Source organism: Chiloscyllium punctatum, chromosome 33 (genome assembly GCF_047496795.1).
Source record: "Chiloscyllium punctatum isolate Juve2018m chromosome 33, sChiPun1.3, whole genome shotgun sequence".
NCBI lineage: Eukaryota > Metazoa > Chordata > Chondrichthyes > Orectolobiformes > Hemiscylliidae > Chiloscyllium > Chiloscyllium punctatum.
The window spans coordinates 11,822,669-11,844,446 of record NC_092771.1 but is presented as its reverse complement, the minus strand read 5'-3'; the positions used below and the strand labels follow the sequence as shown (position 1 = coordinate 11,844,446).

The 21,778-nt window shown below is 43.5% G+C and overlaps 1 protein-coding gene across 1 annotated transcript in view; it reads right to left on the bottom strand.

Annotated features, from left to right (window-relative positions):
- LOC140458588 (sorbitol dehydrogenase-like) overlaps positions 1-21,268 on the bottom strand; it is a 67,476-nt gene extending 46,208 nt beyond the window's left edge. Inside the window, exon 1 of the mRNA XM_072553345.1 lies at positions 21,159-21,268. Within this exon, the coding sequence (XP_072409446.1) occupies positions 21,159-21,191 (33 nt within the window). The 5' untranslated portion in view covers positions 21,192-21,268. The remainder of the gene's footprint in view (positions 1-21,158) is intronic.
- Positions 21,269-21,778: the final 510 nt, after the last annotated feature.

Genomic DNA, 21,778 nt, shown 5'->3' with positions numbered 1-21,778 from the left:
CGCTTGGGATTATCTTTGATCTTGTTGGACCACTAAAGAATATTTACAGAGCCTTCTTAGATCAAGAAAATATTAACTGTCTCTAAGTACCATCTTAAAATGGCTTTGTCTTGCTATGAAATTGCATTGCGTCCTGTGATGGAGTACACCAGACAGGCAGACGTAACACATTATTTATATACTGCAAGGATCTTTAATGTTCAACTGATAGGGCAGGTGGAGTCTGTTTAAGATATCCTCCAAATAATGATAACTCTGAATGTGTGGCATTCTCTCAGTACTATACAGAAAGTGACAATCTAGACTTTGTTCATCAAGTCCATCAAGTGGGGATGTGTTCACTTGTTTCCCCTGATGATACCCTGTTCCCGAACAGCAAAACAGATAAGCAATGAGTCACTGCCAAGTGAATGTGCTATATCAGCCATGTCAGAGTGAACTTTAACTGACTGAGACAGTTGGAACTTGAGAAGTGTAGGGATCCTTTAAAACTTCCTGACAAATGGAAAGGTTTAATTCCCAGTTCTGTTTCTGCTTGTATGTGAATATAAATAATTGCCTTTTGGTGGAGGGTGAGACTCATTTTGGACTTGATCTATTGGGGATATGCAACTCAGTTTTGACTTTTACTTTATAGTTTACATCCTGTGGGGTGGATGGGAGTGAGGAGAAGATTAAGAACATGGAAGTTACACTGCAAGAGAAAAATTCTATGTTTACACAAATTCCTATCAGTGCATTGGCAAATGGCCTTCCTTTGCATTTGATGCATTAAATAATGATACACAGGCTGGGTTGATAGAGAAGGTTGGGAAATCAGAATTGACATTGCAGTCTTGGTGAATATTTGGAAAACTGGGCTGGCTCCAAAAGCAGCTTCTCCATCTTTGCATCCCTGTGGTTGAGAGACCAGCAATTGCAGCCCTGTTTTTTAGTGCAAGTCCCAGAATGGACAGTGGGACTTGGGTGGCAAGATAACTAAAATAATTTTAAAGGTTTTTTAAAGAAAATAAGAACGCAGTTACTCTTTTGTCTTCTACTTCCTTAGGTTCCCGAAACGTTTGAAGGGACCTGCACTGGGAAGTTATAAATATTGCAACTTCTATTAAGCTTTCCTCTGCTGGCTTAGCTCAGTGGGTAGTCTCTAACGCAAAAGGCAAAATATGTCTGAAAAAGAGAGGTATATTGCTGAAGCTTTTTGTCAGACACACAGCAGGACAGCAGCAAGAATTTTAAATTACTAAAATTACACTACTTGAGAAACTAGGTGCCAATCGGTGGGCAACTGAATTCTGATTTGTTACATTGTTGTCATGGAGAATGAACCAAAAGGAGCAGGTCAATTCTGCCACAGGGAACACCACAAGGAACAAGTTGTTGCTCAAATCGAAGAAATCAATGCCTGGTCAAAGACACCCAGTTCCTGGAATTTCGTCTCCAAACCTGTTTCTTCCTGCCTCTCCTCCTTTAAACTGCTCCTTAAAATCTACTTCTCTGACCAAGATTTTAGCCATTTTTCTGAACATCTTCGGGTAGTTTGATGTCAATTCTTTTGTCTAATAACTCTCAAGTGAAGTGTCTTCAGATGCCTTTTACTGAATTGTATAGATGCATGTTAATTTTACTCAGCGATTATTGTCTGTAGATTAGATTCATAAAGTGGCTGTTGCTTGCATTATTGTATGTTGGGCTCAAAAATTGTATCTTCAAACCAGACTATTAAGGGCTATTCATTAAGGGTTAGTTGCTTATAGCAATGAGCAATAGAAGCAAAGTGGTGAAATACAATAAAACTGGCCAGGTGTAAAAAAAAATGACTGTTTGGCTGGGAGGTAATGTACATCCATGATTGTCTGTGGGAACCATTTTTCTGTATAGTTAACACAGAGCCAACTGGAGATGTTTTCAACTTATTTTCTCTGCAATGGAATACCTGGAAAAGTACTGTAAGCATTCCGGAATAGAGACTCAAAGCATAATCTTAGATTCAGAATATTATTAATATCAGGAACCTTGCCCCATTAATTGGATTTTTCACCATGGGGCTCGGATACACAAGACCAATACTATGGAATCTGCGTCAGAACTCCAAGTGCCACTGTCGGCAAAGTTGCCAACAGATAGAAGGGACATCCACTTGTTTGTAAATGTAGGTATTTATTAGATTAGATTACTTACAGTGTGGAAACAGGCCCTCCGGCCCAACAAGTCCACACCGCCCCACCGAACACAACCCACCCAAAGCCCTACATTTACCCCTTACCTAACACTACGGGCAATTTAGCATGGCCAATTCACCTGACCTGCACATCTTTGGACTGTGGGAGGAAACCGGAGCATCCGGAGGAAACCCACGCAGACACGGGGAGAACGTGCAAACTCCACACAGTCAGTCACCTGAGGCAGGAATTGAACCCAGGTCTCTGGCGCTGTGAGGCAGCAGTGCTAACCACTGTGCCACCATGCCACCTATAGTATGTATATTATGTAGTTTAAGTGAATAGATTCATTCATTGATGTGTGTATGTCTCTCAATGATATTAAGTTGATTAAGCCAATAAATTTGCTTCATATTAAATTGCATGTGTCTTCTTGTACTCATTTTGATCTGACCTTAATGAATCCATTAAGTACTTTCAGCCAAACAATACATAGATAATAGTACTTAAATAGGGCTCAAACCCTCAATTTTAGAGAGAGCATTATTTCAGTCAGCCACTCCAAAGAGGTTACACCCACTGTTTAGCAGTTCCTGATATTTATACAATCAATCAACCTTTAACTAATAAATCTATCACTTGTTCCCTCATTGCATTATATCTCATGCAAGGGCTCTTGCATCACAGGTATAGTAAGCCCGCCCCGGGTCAAGAGCCCTTGTCCAAGCCCACTTGTTACTATCACTGTCGAAGAAGTTGCTCAGAAAATACCCAGCATTCCTTCAGACCAGTACGAGAAGATAACAGCCTGAAAGGCAATAGTTCAAAGTTGTCCAACAATGCAGCAGGAACTGAAGTGAAGGTGAAATTGAATTGAATCATTTTTTATCATGTGTATTCAACATAAAACACAGTGAAAAGTGAGTACCATCACTGTGCATCGGCACCATTCTCATTAGTTTAAAATAAAATAAAAAATAAAGAAAAGTAAATAGAGTCCAAAGTTCCCTGCTCTGCTGCAACAGTCCCGGTCCAGTCTACATCAGCCTATACTATGCCATTGCCAGGGTCCCACTCCAGGATTCACCAGCCCACTCCATATCCAAGTGAGAGTCCCGCTCCAGGTTTCAGGTCAGCTTACTCTGTAGCCACGCCACCTCTGAAGACACCACCGCCGCTACGGATCCCAACAAAACCACCTTCCTACTAAAGAGCTCTCTTCATCGGGGAAATTTGAGTGAAAATTCAATAAAACTGAGAAAAGAAGGGCTAAAGGAAAAATGAAAAGAAAAGGAAAAGTGTACGGAGAGGACAAGCACGGGTCCAGCAGCCTGGATGCTGCCTACTCTGCCACTGCCATCTGACAAGCAATCCTGAGTGTGCTCATAACTACACTAACAGCCAGCTGAAGATAATCAGCTGAGCCCATAACTTGGCTCATTTACTCTTGTTAGAAGTCACACACAACTACTCAAACAAAAGGAATTTGTTTAAGTCTCTGGTATTCTTGCACTTCCTGGGAGCTGGAGGAGCCTATAATTTCCTCTGTGCTTGCTCCACAGCAATGTACAGGCCAATCAAATTTGACTTGCCAACCAATCAGTGCCTATCACTCCAATAGTATCAAGTGCTGTGACTGTTTGAAATTTGGCATTCTTGCAATTGTCCTGATGAATGTAAGATGGTAGCCTTCGGTGACATGTCTCTCTTTTCAGTTTGATTCAAGTTCTATTCCATCAAGGGACTGAAAGATTAAAGTACATGTTTTAGTGAGCTCCTTTTCAGCACTCAGAATGTCTCAAAGCAGTTTGAAACATTTTTCAGATTTTCTTTCCTATTATATTGTTGGAAAATGGTGTATAAATGCAAATATTTCTTTGGGTCTAGTTGAATATTGAACAAAGTTCATTCAGCCATCAAACCCATCTTGTATTGATGCTCTTCAAGAATATTATTCTACCTATCTTGTCTCACCTAATTGATAGATCATCCTGTTCCTTTCTCGCTGATATGTTTATCCAGCTTCCCACTGTCAGTGCGATTCACTTCAGCTATTTGACATCTAACGGGTTCACCTTCCTAACATTTCTCCTCAATTCCCTACTGGACTACAGCTGCTTTTCCACACTCTCAGTGCAGCTGAAGTGGTTTGGCCCGCATACCTGCAGGACAGGTAACAGTCGCAAAGGCTTGTCTGACAAAGCCAAGTGGTATGAAAACTATCCCAGAGGCCTAAGGTTCAAGCATTTGCAATGAGACATCCAACCTGACAGTCAAACAGCCAGGACAATCCGATGAATTGATGGGGAGCTTTTGAAAATGTAAAGAACGTACCTTCCTACTCAACCTCACTGAAGATTAAACGTCTTTACTCTGAGAAAAATAAGTGGACATGAGTTCTCACTGTGGCCAGATCAATTCTAAGGCAAGGAAACATCGTAGGCAAAGACTTAGTAGTATAGGTCTTTTCACGGGTTTAATATTGCTGATGAGTAACAAACAGGCTTCATGAACCTAGATAATAGGCATGGAAGGCTAGGGGTTGTTCAAAGACTGATTGTTTTTCAGCATTGCCTAATTTTTGCTGGCTTGTGTTGGTCAATGTTTACACAAGTTTTCAAAATGCACACAGTTTCAAACCACCTTGCTGAGCTTGGATTGTCTGCCAAGTAACAAGGGAAATGACACAAAGGTGAGTGGAAGAGATGTAAAGTGAAGCACCATACAGCTATTACAATCAACCTGTTTTGGATACTTCTGCACCAAGTAGGATTAAAATCCTGGCTTTCTGGATCAGAGATAGGAATACTACCATAGAGTTGAAAATCACAAAACACCAGGTTATAGTCCAACAGGTTTAATTGGAAGCACACTAGCTTTTGGAGCGACGCTCCTTCATCAGGTGGTAGTGGAGGGCTCAATCCTAACACACAGAATTTATAGCAAAAATTTACAGCGTGATGTAACTGAAATTATATATTGAAAAATTGATTGTCTGTTAAGCTTTCCATCTGTTAGAATACACTGTATTGGAAGCTAGGGTTGGAATATAAAAGCAGAGATGTACTACTAAGACTTTATAAAGCTCTGGTTAGGCCCCATTTGGAGTACTGTGTCCAGTTTTGGTCCCCTCACCTCAGGAAGGACATACTGGCACTGGAACGTGTCCAGCGGAGATTCACACGGATGATCCCTGGAATGACAGGTCTAGCATATGAGGAACGGCTGAGGATACTGGGATTGTATTCATTGGAGTTTAGAAGATTAAGGGGAGACTTAATAGAGACGTACAAAATAATACATGGCTTGGAAAAGGTGGATGCTAGGAAATTGTTTCCGTTAGACGAGGAGACTAGGACCCGTGGACACAGCCTTAGAATTAGAGGGGGTCATTTCAGAACAGAAATGCGGAGACATTTCTTCAGCCAGAGAGTGGTGGGCCTGTGGAATTCATTGCCACGGAGTGCAATGGAAGCCGGGACGCTAAATGTCTTCAAGGCCGAGATTGATAGATTCTTGTTGTCTAGAGGAATTAAGGGCTACGCGGAGAACGCTGGTAAGTGGAGCTGAAATGCGCATCAGCCATGATTGAATGGCGGAGTGGACTCGATGGGCCGAATGGCCTTACTTCCACTCCTATGTCTTATGGTCTTATGGTCTTATAGTGTGCTTCCAATTAAACCTGTTGGACTATAACCTGGTGTTGTCCAACACTGGCATCTCCAAACCATAGAGTTGTACAGCATGGAAACAGACCCTTCAGTCCAATTCATCCATGCTGACGACACAGTCTCGACTAATCTACAGATCAACCTCAGTTATCCGAACATCAATGATCAGAATTTCGGATTATCCGAACAAGATCTCAAGGTCCCGTAAAAATTATATTCAATTTAAATAAAAGCACAGCCAGAGCAGGCAACCTGGGCTGAGGGCAGGAGCAGGAACAGGGTCGCCATAGGAACCCTATTCCTGCCATTGCCGTTGCCACGGGAACCCTGTTCCTCCTACTGCAGTCACCACGGGAAACCTAATCAGTTATCAGAACAAAATACTTCCTGTCTGACTCGTTTGGATAATCAAGGTAGCTCTATAAGTCCCATTTGCCAGCATTTGGCCCATATCCTCCCTATTCAGCTATTCATTCAGAAATCTTTTAAACATTGTAATTGTACCACAAGTGCCCCAGGCATTGTATTTATTTGCATAAAAATCAAGATTCTGAGATGATCAGACATCAGCTAAGTGTCATTTTTGTTGAGTTACATGGAGGCTTTCTCTTCAAGAGGCCCTAGTTTGTTTTTTCATGTTACAATCCCAAACCCACTCATTAACTATGCAGTGTATCCCTATGGCCTCATGTTTGTCCTATTCTCTCCCTCACTGTAGCTGGGTGTATCTGCCACTGACAGTGCATCCTAGGATTCTTGGCATTGGTGCCATCTTTATGTCAAGAGCTGGCCATCCAGGGCTCCCCTATATGATTTGATTAACTTGCCTGAACATGCCCGATAAGGGAAGATTGGCACTGCACCTTGTTGCCAGGGACCTACAGCTCCTAGAGGATGGGATGTGGTGTAGAGGAAAGTTGTCTTCTTCCTCCAGGATCCACAGAGAAGGTCACAATACCAAAGTTGTCACCCATGCCAGTGGGGTTTAGAGAAACTCCCAGAAATGCAGGAGGAAGCTTTCTTCGTTCTACCAGGATAAGTGCCACCATCTTCTCAATGACACCCTCATACTTTATCTTTCCTACTTCACTCACCTCCCATCAAGGCTCATGGTCTATCACTCTCACTGTCGCACGTAACATTCTTCCTCACTTGGTCCCACCTAACCTGACACTCCAAGCATACTAACCCTGTGTGCCCTCTGTGCTGCCCACTCAGTCACTGAGGACACCTCACCATCTTTCTCCCACCCACACCAGCACTTAATAGCCATAGCAGCCACTTTCATCCTACTCAGTCCCTCCCTATCTCTTATTCTAGGCAAAAATAGCTCATAATGTCTCTACTTCCTCTGGAGGCTAAGGCAGTTCAGCATGACCATAAAGACGCTTACCAATTTTTATAGATGCACAATAGAAAGCACTCCATCCAGATGCACCACAGCTTGGTATGGCAGCTGCTCCACCCAGGACCCACAGAGAGTTGTGAACACAGCTTGGTCCATCACACAAATTAGCCTTCCATCCATTGACTCCATCTATACTTCCCGCTGCCCCAGGAAGGCCCCTCCCACCCTGGTTATAATCCCTTCCAACCTCTTCCATCAGGCAGAAGATACTTAAGCTTAAATGCGTGGACCAACAGATACAAGAACAGCTTCTTCCCTGTTGTTATTAGACTGCTGAATGGCCCTCTCAAATTTCAAATTTAATTTTGACCTCGCTCTCTGTGCATCTTCTCTGCAGCCATAATATTGTATTCCTCGCTTCATTTTATTATCCTAATTCACTTTGTATGGTATGGTCCGCCTGTACTGCACGCAAAACAAAACTTTTCACTGTACCTAGGTACATACCGTCATAGAGTCATAAAGATGTACAGCATGGAAACAGACCCTTCAGTCCAACTTGTCCATGCTGACCAGATATCCTAACCCAATCTCATCCCACCTGCCAGCACCCGGCCCATATTCCTCTCAACCCTTCCTATTCATATACCCATCCAAATGCCTTTTAAATGTTGCAATTTTACCAGCTTCCACCACTTCCTCTCGCAGCTCATTCCATACACGTACCATCCTCTGAATGAAAACGTTGCCCTGTAGGTCTCTTTTATATCTTTCCTCTCTCACCCTAAATCTACGCCCTCTAGTTCTGGACTCCCCCACCCCAGGGAGAAGACCTTGTCTATTTATCCTAGCCATGTCTCTCATGATTTTATAAGCCTTTATAAGGTCACCCCTCAGCCTCCGACACTCCAGGGGAAACAGCCCCAGCCTTTTCAACCTCTCCCTATAGTGCAAACCCTCCACCCTGGCAACATCCTTGTAAATCTTTTCTGAACCCTTTCAAGTTTCACAACATCCTTCCTATGGGAGGGAGACCAGAACTGTATGCAATATTCCAACAGTGGCCTAACCAATGTTCTGTACAACCACAACATGACCTCCCAACTCCTATACTCAATACTCTGACCAATAAAGGAAAGCATACCAAACGCTTTCTTCATTATCTTATCTACCTGCCACTCTACTTTCAAGGAACTATGAACCTGCACTCCAAGGTCTCTTTGTTCAGCAACACTTCCTAGGACCTTACCATTAAGTGTATAAGTCCTGCTAAGACTTGCTTTCCCAAAATGTGACAATAATAAATCAAATCAAATCAATAGAGGGGAGGTGGGTGCCAGGATGCTCAATTTTCAGCCTCTCACCCACTAGACAGAGAAGATGTTGACCGCCTGAAAGATTAAAACCAGCTCTGCTCCCAATGGAATGCCAAATCTTCCATGTCCCTACAATTGAGAAAGAAGCATTGTCTAAGAATGTGCTTCTTTCCCTTTACCACCAGCGAGGATATATTTGTAATCTATCTGCACTTCCACCCCTTGGTCACAATGCATTCTGGCGTTTGTCTCCTGCAGGTACAGTGGAATCAGTGGCTGATGCCAGCCTGGGAATAGTTCTGCACTTCCAGCTCTGAGGAAGAGGACACGGATGTTGAGAGGATCCACAGCAAAGCTGCCTCCTACATACTTCACCAGCTCACATACCAACACCTCAGAGGGTACATTTGCTAAATTAGAGTCATTTACTGCTAAGAACGTCACTGCCTGATTTCCACAGCCTTCCGAGAGACAAATGTTTCATGTCGCTGGAACTCAGAGGCCTCTCAGAGACCAGGCCACTGCTCAGCCTGAGACACCATTTCTTATTGATATCACACTGTAATTGACAGTGTCTAATTACTGTTATTGGCAGGAACGCAACACACACCAGTGAGGGAGAATCATAAAATCCCTACAGTGTGGAAGCAGGCCATTCAGCCCATTGAGTCCACACTGATCCTGTGAAGAGGAACATCCCACCCAGACCTATCCCATCTCTGTAACCTTGCACTTCCCACAGTTAGGAGATGGTAAGGACTGCAGATGCAGGTAGTCAGAGTCAATAGATGTGAAGCTGGAAAAGTACAGCAGGTCAGACAGCATCTGAGGAGCAGAAAAGTCAACGTTTTTGGCCAAAGCCCTTTGTCAGGGCCATTTCCCATAGCTAAACCACCTCACCTACACACCCCCGGACATTTTAGCACAGCCAATCCATCATAACCTGCATATCGTTGGAAGGAAACCAGAGCACCCAGAAGAAACAGATGCAGAACTGGGGAGAAAGTGCAAACTCCACACAGACAGTCACCTGAGGCAGGAATCGAACCTGGGTCCCTGGTGCTGTGCAGTGAACAGGCTAACCACTGAGCCACCGTGCCACACCATGACTGACTAAAGAAGGAAAGCAAGAGTGATTAATAGAGTGATAAATAAAGACATTGAAAAAGTGAACAAAAAAAAAACAAACATGGAGAATCGTTGCAAGCGAGTTTTGTTCGGAAATTGCTGTACTGATCCTTTAGATGTTAATGAGGGATGGTCAGGGTGGTGTGTGAAATTCAAGGGCATCTTTGATGCCAAAGTTCAAAAGATATTCAATTTTCTGATAACTATGATAAAGAGGCTGACACATATCAAGAATAGCTAAACAGGATAGGCCTTTATTCATTCATGTTTAGAAGAATGACAGGTGATCTTATTGAAACACACAAGATTTTGAGGGGGCTTGACAGGGTAGATGTTGAAAAGGTTTTGTCTCGTATCACCTTGCTTCTTTTGTAAACCACTTTAAATCCATCTCTTTCACATTTGTTCTTTTTATAAGCAGGAACAGTTTCTCCCTATCCATGCTGTCCAGACTGCTCACGATTTTCAAAATCTCTATTAGATCTCCTCTCAGCCTTCTTCTCTCCAAGGAGAATAGTCCCAACTTCTTCAACCTCTCTTCGTAACTCAAGTTTCTCATCTCTGGTACCAGTCTTGTAAATCGCTTCTGCTTCATAAGGACAACCTACATTTCTCTGAACCTTTATAGCTGATTAGTTTATGCCAGCATTATTATCTGGTGTCTGTCACCTAAATGATCAGTTATCTACCTCAAATCCATCAGCACATCCTTTCTGCCTTTTCTAATCTACATTTTTCTTTCAATTTTTGTGCTTTTATTCATTCCTGGAAGTTTCAGGGTCCCTCTATTGCCCATGTACCAAGCCAGGTATATCAAGATGTTTGCAGATCAGATATGCTAAGACCAAACTGACAACTGTGCGGTTTTAGAGTCGTAGAGTCATGGTGACCTACAGCACGGAGGCAGGCCCTTTGGCCCAAACTGGTGCATGCCGACCAAAATGTCCATCAACATGAACCCCATTTCCCTGCACTTGCCCCATATCCTTCTAATCCTTTCCTATCTATGTATTTGTCCAAATGCCTTTTAAACGTTGTTAACATACCCGCCTCAACCACTTCTGCTGGCAGCTCATTCCATATGCATACCATCCTCTGTGTAAAAATGGTGCCCCTCAGGTTCCCTTTTATTCTTTCCCCTCTAACTTTAAACTGATGCCCTCTAGTCCTCCATTCCCCAACCCTGGTTAAAAAGTGCATTCATCCTATCTATGCCTCTCATGATCTTATGCACCTCTACAAGGTTCCCCTTCAGTCTCCTACTCTCTAAAGAAAATAGTCCAAGTTTGCTCAATCTGTCCCTATAACTCTGACCATTGAGTCTAGGCAACATCTTTATAAATTTCTTCTGCACTGTCTCCAATTTAATAACATCCTTCCTATAGTAAGGTGACCAAAAATGAAAACAATACTCCACGTGCGGCCTCACCAATGTCCTGTATAACTGCAATATAACTTCCCAACTTCTATACTCAATGCCCTAACTGATGAAGGCCAGTGTCCCAAAAGCCTTCTTCACTGCCCTGTCTACCTGGGACTCCACTTTTAGAGAACCATGCACCGGAACTCCAAGGTCCCTTCGTTTCACTGCACTCCTTAAGGCCCTACTAATCTGTAACATTAAAGTGAGAATCCTCTACTCTCTAAGGCAAACACAAAGGATTGCACAGCACTGTTCAAAGCTGAGGAAAGTTCACTTATAGTGAAACATTTATTCGTCACTCAACAAACAAAATTGTTTGGATTTTTTGCAAATTTTGCAATGTGTTAAGTGAATAGTATATCACACTCCTTAGGCCACAGAACACATTTTCTTTGCTATTTGCCAGGCCATATTGAATTACATGACATGATGAAGTGGTAATCTGGTTAGGGGCTCCACCTGATTCTCAGTTATGTAAATGATGACAGAACAAAGGAGCTCCCTAATGCACTCCTCCCCACTTGAATTTCCCGTATTCAGTGAAACCAATACACCCAGGTGCAAGTCCAGGAAAATCTTGCTACACTTTTCAGGAATGTTTGAAATATTTTTACTTGATGGCTCATGACATAAATTGCCTCTATCCTTTTATTGTTTATCAGTTCAAAACAAGTCTCATTTAGATAAATTTAACCACAGTGAGGTGGCACAGTGACTCAGTGGTTAGCACTGCTACCCCACAATGCCAGGGACCTGGGTTCAACTCTACCCTCGGGTGACTGTTTGTGTGGAGTTTGCACATTTGTCCTGTGTCTGTATGGGTTTCCTCTGAGTGTTCTGGTTTCCTCCCACAGTCTAAAGATGTGCAGTTTAGATAGATTGGCCATGCTAAATTGCCCCATAGTGTCCAGGGATGTGCAGGCTAGCTGGACTAGCCACAGGAAATACAGGGTTACAGAGAGGGTAGGGGGTGTGGGTTTGGGTAGGATACTCTTCAGAGGGTCGATGTGGGCTGAATGGCCAGCTCCCACACTGTTGGGATACTAGGATTATCACCTTTCTGTTTGTGGGAGCTTACTGTTTGCACATTAGCTGCTGGGTTTCTGATATTACAGTAGTGAATGTATTTCAAAACCACTTCACTATCTGTGCAGTGCTTTGGGAGGATCTGAGGATAAGGAAGGCACTATTTAAATACAAGTTTTACATTATTTTTTGCAGCAAAGTTATACATTGTTTAGATTAGACCTGAACCTCTGAGCACTGATGACAGGAACACTGTAGATTTATGGATAAGTCGGTCACATTCTTGTCTCTCATCTCTGCGTCAGACAATTGTGGGTTCACATCCACTCATACATACAGAGTCACACTCCAGAAATGTCAGCTCAAAGGTCCAGACTGTACTAAGGGAGCACTGCACTGTTAAAGGGTCAGTACTGAGGGAGCGTTTGCACTGTCAGAGGGCCAGTAATGGGGGAGCACTGCACTGTCAGAGGGTCAGTACTGAGGAAGTGCGGCATTGTCAGAGGGTCAGTGCTGAGGGGATACCGCACTGTCAGAGGGTCAGTACTGAGGGAGAGCTGCACTGTCAGAGGGTCAGTGCTGAGGGGGTACCGCACTGTCAGAGGGTCAGTACTGAGGGAGTACCGCACTATCAGAGGGCCAATACTGAGGGAGCAATGCACTGTCAGAGGGCCAGTACTGTGGGAGGACTGCACTGTCAGAGGGTCAGCACTGAGGGAGCACTGCAGTGTCAAAGGGTTAGCACTAAGGGAGTTCCACACTGTCAGCGGGTCAGTACTGAGGGAGTGCTGCACTGTCAGAGGGTCAGTGCTGAGGAAGTGCTTCACTGACGGACAGTCAGTGCTGAGGGACCGCTGCAATGTCAGAGGATCAGTATTGAGGGAGTGCCGCACTGTCAGAGTGTCAGTACTGAGAGAATATCGCACTGTCAGAGTTATCCTTGATGTACATGGCCCTCAGCCAGTACAGGTATACTGATAATTTCTCTGAATTAATAATCCAGAAATGTTCGCTAATGTTCTACGCACAAGGACTTCAATGAACCGAAATAAAAAATTAGTCTAATGGCCACCATGTAGTCGATGTTGATTCTCAGAACACCCTATCGGGTTCACCAATGTCCTTTGAAGATGTACAACTGTTGCAATTAGCTATTCTGACTGCATGTGGCTCCAGCTCACTGAAACGTGGGTGACCCTCAAGTGTTCTTTGTTATAGACCTAGCAAACCACTCAGTTCAAGAACAATTAGGGATGGGCAACAAATGCTAGCCTTGCCAGTGGTGCCCCACATTCCTTAAATGATTTTATTAAAATCAGTAAAACAGATATAAAAACAGAAAAGGCTTTAAAATACTCAACAGGTCTTTCAGAATTGAGAGATTAGGGCAGCATGCTGGCTCAGTGGTTTGCACTACTGCCTCATAGCACCAGGGAACCGAGTTCGATTCCAGCCTTGGGTGACTGCTTGTGGAGTTTGCATGTTCTCCCTGTGTTTATGCAGGGTTGCACTGATTTCCTCCCACAGTCCAAAGATGAGCAGGTTAGGTCGATTGGCCATGCAAAATTGCCCATAATGTTCAGGGATGCCTAGGTTAGGTGCATTAGTTGGGGCAAATGTAGAGTAGGGGAACAGGTCTGGGTGGGTCTTCAGAGGGTCAGTGCGGACTTGTTGGGCTGAAGGGCCTGTTTCCACACTGTAGGGATTCTATATAAATAAGAAAGAGAGATGCACATAAAAATCAAGGTTTGGTGGATGATAGTTCTGCACATATAGAACAATTAAATTTTCCCACATTTTGACAAACTTTCTGCTCATTAGCGCATGATGGGATCTTGGTAATCTGAGTACCTCTTTAAGAAGGGAATGTTGGTGTCAGGCTGAGAGGGATCTCCATCTGCAAGTATCCAGCTGCAGTCCCTGATTTGGGATGGGACATTGTTTGGATGATCATGAAAGGTCCACCTGCCTTGATAACTAATATTGGGATTTATCCCTGGATATTACAGCAGACAACCTCCCAGCATTTCTCACTCAACATGTCAATCCCTTGCACACTGGGAAACAAACATTGCCTTCAGGATGAACCCCTCCTACAGTTGTCTTTTAGTGAATCCTCTATGGTGGTGACAAGCCGAAACTGCTTCCCAAACTTTCAAGGTTCATTCAGGCAACTGGGAAAGCTTTGCTGTGGGTTCAAAATAACATTACTCTCAGTTGCCAACAGTGTGACCTGTTCCTGACAGGCGGCTTGTCACATCTGTTACAGATCCAATGGCAGCCATGAAATGAACACTTCTCTCTTCATGAACCCATTTTACACTTGTGTGCCAAGCAGGAGACAAGATCTGGCGCACTTTAAGCTCACTGCTTAATTGTCAGGTTGTCAGCTGAAATGTAATCAATGTTAGGAAACTCCAGGGTGAAAGGGAATTTTTCTTATATATGTCCTGTATGGAAAGCACTGCCTCGTTTCAACAGTGGGCCTCTCGTCAGCCCTCTGATCTCTCCCAAACTCTGGTCTCCGTTTGGAGTTTAAGGCAAGGAGGCACTGGTAATCTGAGTACCTCTTTAAGAAGGGAATGTTGGTGTCAGGCTGAGAGGGATCTCCATCTGCAAGTATCCAGTTGCAGTCCCTGATTTGGGACGGGACATTGTTTGGATGATCATGAAAGGTCCACCTGCCTTGATAACTAATATTGGGATTTATCCCTGGATATTACAGCAGACAACCTCCCAGCATTTCTCACTCAACATGTCAATCCCTTGCACACTGGGAAACAAACAGAGTCTGTCACCTGATTGGATTACTTGTCAAAGAATTTCCTTCCCCGCCACATGTTTTCTCAGATTCTCTTGCGTGAATAAATGGAAGCCTTCAAAGAAAGCGACAAAAAGAGTCACCCTTTTATTTAATGCCGCTTTAATGCTTCTGCTGGATTTTTCCTGTGGGAGAATATTGGTAATTAGATACTGGCAATTATTCTTCCATGGCCAGAGACTCCAAGTTAATGCCATAAGGTTGGTATCTGTACCAGCCCAGACTATCAGTGAATCAGAGCAGGAACCAGGCAATCCAAGGAAGATAGCCTGAAGGAAGGTGAAGACCTTCATTTGGATTCATTTGGATGAATCTTTCTTCATCCACCTCAGACTCACTACTCCCAAGCTCACCCAATTTTCAGGAATTCGGCCAACTTTGTCTCTCAACTACTCTGGGTCCTGATGCAAAGCCGATCTACAAATCCAATCCCATTCTCCAATGCCTAACTGGGCATGAAGGCTGTGCAAATATCAAACAGTAGGCCAGATACACTCTCTGGTCTTGACCCCTCCTCCTAGTCCCCACTCCACAAACCCAGGCAGCTACTGAGGGAGCAGCAAAATGTGAACATTGGAAGTGCAGGCAGGCCATTCAGCTGCCCTCCCTCAGCCCCAGGTTATCTTTGGCTACTTGCAATGACATTTAAAAGGCATCTGGATGGGCACACGAACAGGAAAGGATTAGGGGGATATGGGCCAAATGGGACTAGATCATTTTCAGATATCTGGTAGGTGTGGGCGAGTTGGATCGAAGGGTCCGTTTCTGTGCTGTTTGACTCGATGACTCTAAGCAGAAATATACTGAATCTGTGTCCAACCTCAACTATACCACCAACACAAAACAGAGAGCGCTGGAGCTCTGAAACAAACACAAACAAAAATTACTGGAGAAACCCAGCAGGTCTTGCAGCACCTATGGAGAGAAAGCAGAATAAATGGTTTGATTCCAGTGACCCATGGATATTCAAGATATTAACAGGAAATGACAGGGTGGATACAGATAAACTATTTCCACAGGTTGGGGATTCCAAAACTAGGAGGCATAGTCTCAGAATTAGGCTCAGATTGTTCAAAAGTGATATTAAGAAGCACTTCTACACACAGAGGGCGAGAGATGGTTAGAACTCCCATCCACAAATGGCAGTGGATCAGTTGTTAATTTTACATTTGAAACAGTCACATTTTTAGGTATCAAAGGGTATGGGCCAAAGGTAGGTATGTGAGTTAGGCCACAGATCAGGCATGATCTTATTGAATGGCAGAATAGACTCGAAAGGCTGAATGGCCTATTCCTCGACCTATAGATACTGCCAAACCTGCTGAGTTTCTCCAGCAATTTCTGCTTTTGTCTCAAGTACACCATCCTCCTCTTCCACCAGGATTTACCCTCCTCAGTCCCTACAGTGAGTCAGGGAGTTAGCCAATATCAGGCCTAAGGCGATTTATATTTTGCAGTCAATGCTGACTGTTCTTGATCAGTTTCCCTTCCTATCCTTCTGAAACCTGGCTATACCTTTGTTACAGACCTTGACTGCTCACTGGGATTTTACAACTTGAAAGATGTTGACACCAGTTCAGCCTATCATCAGATAAGGGACACGCTATCATTGAGCAACATAAGTCAACAATTAACATACACACAAAACCTTACTTACCTAACTTACGTGTTCCATGGATAAATGCTTTTTCCCAAGTTATGTCAGGAATCTTCTTGTGTACTTCATTCAATACAATTGATCAAATTGGCTTTGCTCAGAAGGGAGCACAGAGTTGGTGTAACCTCTGCCTAAAGATACAATACTCTTGCTAACTTCTCTCCGATCCCAACAATATAATGTTCCAAATTGTATAGAATTTACAGCGCCAGACATAATTAGCAAGTTCAATGATTTGGAAATAGTTCAAACAAAAACAAAAAGTGTGACAAACAAAATAATGTACAGAAAAGGTACAACGAGCAGTTCCAGAATAATAACCACAATGAGGAGTTCCTTTATCCTCTTGTTCCAATTCGAAACAGGTCTAAAGACAGGGGAAAGTGGTGCATCTCCATTGAATATTGCTCACTGTTGACTTAACTCTTTTTACGCAGAAATTGGAGCAATTAGTCAGGGGCTTGCATACAAAATTGGCATAAACACTTCAGTTTCATTTCTGGTTATTGTTGGATTGGCAAAACAGAATAACACAAGTTGAGGGAGGGTCACTCTGATTTCTCTCCACCAGATGCTACCAGACCTGCTCAGCTTTTCGAGCAATTTCTGTTTTGGTTTAATACAAGATGATCTATTCTTAGGGCTGAGTCCACAGTCAATGATAGTGACACATAGACACATGATGGCTATGTTGGACTTCTCAAGAGATTGAACAGCACATTGAATAATTGAACTTTGAAAGGGAGTGGAGAATCAATGATTATTTTATTGTAAATCCACTGTAGTAGAGATTACAGGATATAGGCAGATTCTTCTATCAATGTTTTGCTTGTCGCTTACAGCAATTAATGTTCAGGTATGGGTTATAACTTTCGATATACTTGGATCTCTTCCAATACATGTAAACCATCATTTCTTCCACAGCGCTGCTCAAACTTACAACCTATACCTCCACCAGGGGCAACTACAGTGGGTGGATGGGGATATGCCATGCCCAACTTTGTCTCCAAGTCACTCAGCGTCATAATATGAAGCATATTTGGGCTTAATTTTATCATGACTGGCTCAAATTTCGGGAACCTCCCTCTGTGCAGTGTGTTCATGGTTACAAGAACAAGTCAAAGGCTGGGAATTCTGCAACACAGGTAAATCAACTGCCTCCTTTTTTCAATCCTCACACAACTTGGAATGTGGGTCATCCCGAGTTACCTTTGAACTGATTGGCTTGCTACACTGTTTCAAAGGGTAGCCAAGAGTCAATCATGCGGCTGCAAGTCTGGAGTCACATGTAGGCCAGACGAGGTAAGGATGACAGATTTCCTTCTCCTAAGGACGGTTATGAGCCAGATGGATTTTTACAACAATCAACAATATTTCATTATTGAGACTACCTTTCAATTTACGATTTATTCATCGAATTCAAATTCCATTAACTGTTGTTGAGGTTTTTGATCCTGTGTCCCCATGGCTCTGGGATTCAGAATTACTAGTCCAGTCAAATTACTGCTCCCAAAGCCTGTTCACTATCTAGAAATCAGGAGTGTGATGGAATACTTCCCTCTTGCCTTTAACCTCCAACAACACTCAAGAAGCTCAACTACAGAAAGGGCAAAGGAGCCAACTGATCGGCTCATCTTCCACCCACCTTAATAAGCAGATATTGATATGTTGAACTTTTAAGTACAACACATGTTTTATATTTACATATATATATATATATATATATATATAAGACCTACAAGCCAAAAGATAGTTGAGAATGTAAATTCAATGGCTGTCAGAAATATATGAGTAGTTACCAAGAATTCTAAGAGGAATCATGGAATGTTGAGAATGTTAAGGGAATTTCAGATAGCAACACTCCAATGGGAGAGATGCCATTCAAAAACCTGAATTGTGACCTCCTGTGCGATATGTTGCAGACTGCAGACATGAAAAGAGTTGAAAGAAAGGTGGTTCTGGTGAATAACATGTTTGGATTTACCCTTGCAAGAATAAACAAGAAAGATGGATAAAGTCCAATTGCAATCACGATTCTCTGTGCTAGAGAGCTGCCATGCTAGTGTGGCAGCTTGTGGTTCATGTTCCACTGTGCTAAAGTGTGCTGTGAAAAGACATGATTGTAAACTTCCACAAGATACCTCTGATAGTTCTCATTGTCGGAAACCCACTGTTGAGGGAAAATGGATATTCTCCTTTCAGCTAATAGATGGTCCAAGAATTTCCAGGTAACTACTTAACTGCCTAAGTTAGCATGACCAGAATCAACCAACTCAATAGTCACATTCACAAGCAAAACCTGAAACTGCTGGAACAGTTCTGCAGTCTGATAGTATCTGTGGAGAGAAATCAGAGTTGATGTTTCAGGTCCGGTGACCCTTCTTCACAACATCACTCGATCCGAAACGTTAACTCTGATTTCTCTCCACAGATGCTGCCAGACCTGCTGAGCTTTCCCAGCAACTTCTGTGTTTTGCTTCTGATTTACAACATCCGCCGTTTGTTCAGGGATTTTTTTTCCATAGTCACATTGTTTCATTACTTAATTATTATGGGCTAACCAAAGGTTGATTCGTACATCTTTTATTTACTTTTCTTTGGACTTTCCTCTGAATTTTAATCTGCCTGCTTGCGATCATATCGTATTATCGTTTTCTCATACATAATAATTAATAAACCCACTCATCTTTAAACTAAAGAAGCCTGGTTGAATTGGTTCCTTTGAAAACATAAATATATTTTGACTGGGGAAAAGGATCTTTTTTAAAATTAACCTTGTTGGAATCAACTGAGGGAGTGGTTGAAGAAAGAAGGGGAGCACGTTTATCCCTCCATGCGTGGCAGTGTTACCAATTGAGGTTTGCCAAGTGGAATCATAGCAAATTAGGGACCATTGCCTGAGGACCAGCTATAACACCCTCCACCACTGATGCACAGTGGCAGTTGTGTGTACTGTGCACAAGATGCACTGCAGTAACTCACTCCATCATTAGCCCCTACCAAACATGCAACGTACCAAACAAACCGAATGGATAATCCACTGTTATGACTACAGATATCTTAAAATTGGATAGAATGGGGCTGTTTTCCTTGGAGCAAAGAGAGACAGAGAGGAGGCATGTCTGAGATGTATAAAGCTGACAAATGTGTTGCTGGAAAAGCGCAGCAGGTCAGGCAGTATCCAAGGAGAAGGAGAATCGACGTTTCGGGTATAAGCCCTTCTTCAGGAATGAGGAAGGTTTGCCAAGCAGGCTAAGATAAAAGGTAAGGAGGAGGGACTGGGGGAGGGGCGTTGGGAATGCAATAGGTGGAAGGAGGTTAAGGTGAGGATGATAGGCCGGAGAGGGGGTGGGGGCGGAGAGGTCGGGAAGAAGAAGGTGGTGTTGAGTCCGAGGGTTGGGACTGAGAAAAGGTGGGGGGAGGGGAAATGAGGAAGCTGGAGAAATCTGCATTCATCCCTTGTGGTTGGAGGGTTCCGAGGCAGAAGATGAGGCGCTCTTCCTCCAGGCGTCGTGTTGCCATGGTTTGGCGATGGAGGAGGCCAAGGACCTGCATGTCCTTGGCGGAGTGGGAGGGGGAATTAAAGTGCTCAGCCACAGGGCGGTTGGGTTGGTTGGTGCGGGTGTCCCAGAGGTGTTCTCTGAAACATTCCGCAAGTAGGTGGCCTGTCTCCCCAATGTAGAGGAGGCCACATCGGGTGCAGGTGCAGTGGATACAGTAAATGATGTGTGTGGAGGTGCAGGTGAATTTGTGATGGATATGGAAGGATCCCTTGGGGCCTTGGAGGGAAGTGAGGGGGCTGGTGTGGGTGCAAGTTTTGCATTTCTTCCAGTTGCAGGGGAAGGTGCCGGGAGTGGAGGTTGGGTTGGTGGGGGGTGTGGACCTGACGAGGTAGGGAGTAGTCTTTCTGGAATGCTGATATCCTGGGTGGTGGGGTCTGTTTGGAGGTGGCGGAAATGACGAAGGATGATATGGTGTATCTGGAGGTTGGTGGGATGGTAGGTGAGGACCAGTGAGGTTCTGTCCTGGTGGCGATTGTAATGTTTGAGGTTGCAATGTTCAGAAGAGATGGCAAACCACGGGCCTTCAAAACCCCTTTTGGTAGGGAACCCTACAGCATGCTTTATTGTACAATTCTGTAGAATACCACTCAACCATCTCTTTCTGCTCCTCATCCACCGTATATTGTAAAGTGAAATGAAAACCAAGTTAAACACTACTGAACAAATGAATGAAAATGTGCAAATCCTTAATGATTGTTTTTCAGTAGATGGACACACAAAGAACATGAGTGGGCCACTCGACCCTCCCTCAAACTTTCTATTCCATTCAATGAGATTGTGACTGATCTAATCACTCCATATTCCGGTCTTGCCCCAATAACATTTCCAAATATATCACAAGATCAGTGGATCTTGAAAAACTTAGTACATCTTCTAAAAATTGCACAGATACCTGAGGCATGCTCAAGGAACCTATATATTTCCAGGATAGAAAAGCATAGCATTAAACACAAGGTCCTATCTCTCAGAGTGTACTACACTAGGCTGCAAAGCACGGAGGGATATCTTGAGACTGATGACATATAAAAGAAAGATGTGTGTACTACCTTGTCACGTCGGGAGGAGTGTACAGTGCACATTCCACAGGAAACATCAGGGAACTGTGCAGAAACTCATTTAACCTCGATTATGAACAATTTCACCCTACACACTTGCTTCAAACACTGGCTGTAAATCAATCTCCAGCATTTGTTTTGTTGACATGCCTCAGGGAACCTGAGAGGACCACGAGATAAAGGAACTGTCTTTAGAATGGAAACTCCGGGATTAGAGGGCTCTGAGTCCCCTATTGAAGGAATGTGGTTTCCTTTTCCAGTAAAGCTCTGCTTTAATGACCTCATCACTCTTAACGGCCCCATCTTTCGAAATTAAATTCCTTTCAGCACAAGTCATTGAAAGCTATAGGTGGGAACAAAGCAAGGTTTGAGACCCCAAGGTGGGGGTGAACTGTTGCAGTGTAAACAAGGAGGAAGTTAAAGGCTTGTAATATTTTCCCTAAACAATGGTTCGTTCTTGACTCCCCTCCCTGACAAGTCATTGGGTCATTGGGTCGACCTACAGCACATGGATTGCAGTGATTCAAGAAAGCAGCTCACTCCCACGGTCTCAAGGGCAGCTAGGGACAGACAATAAATGCTGGCTCAGCCAACAATACCCACATCCCGAG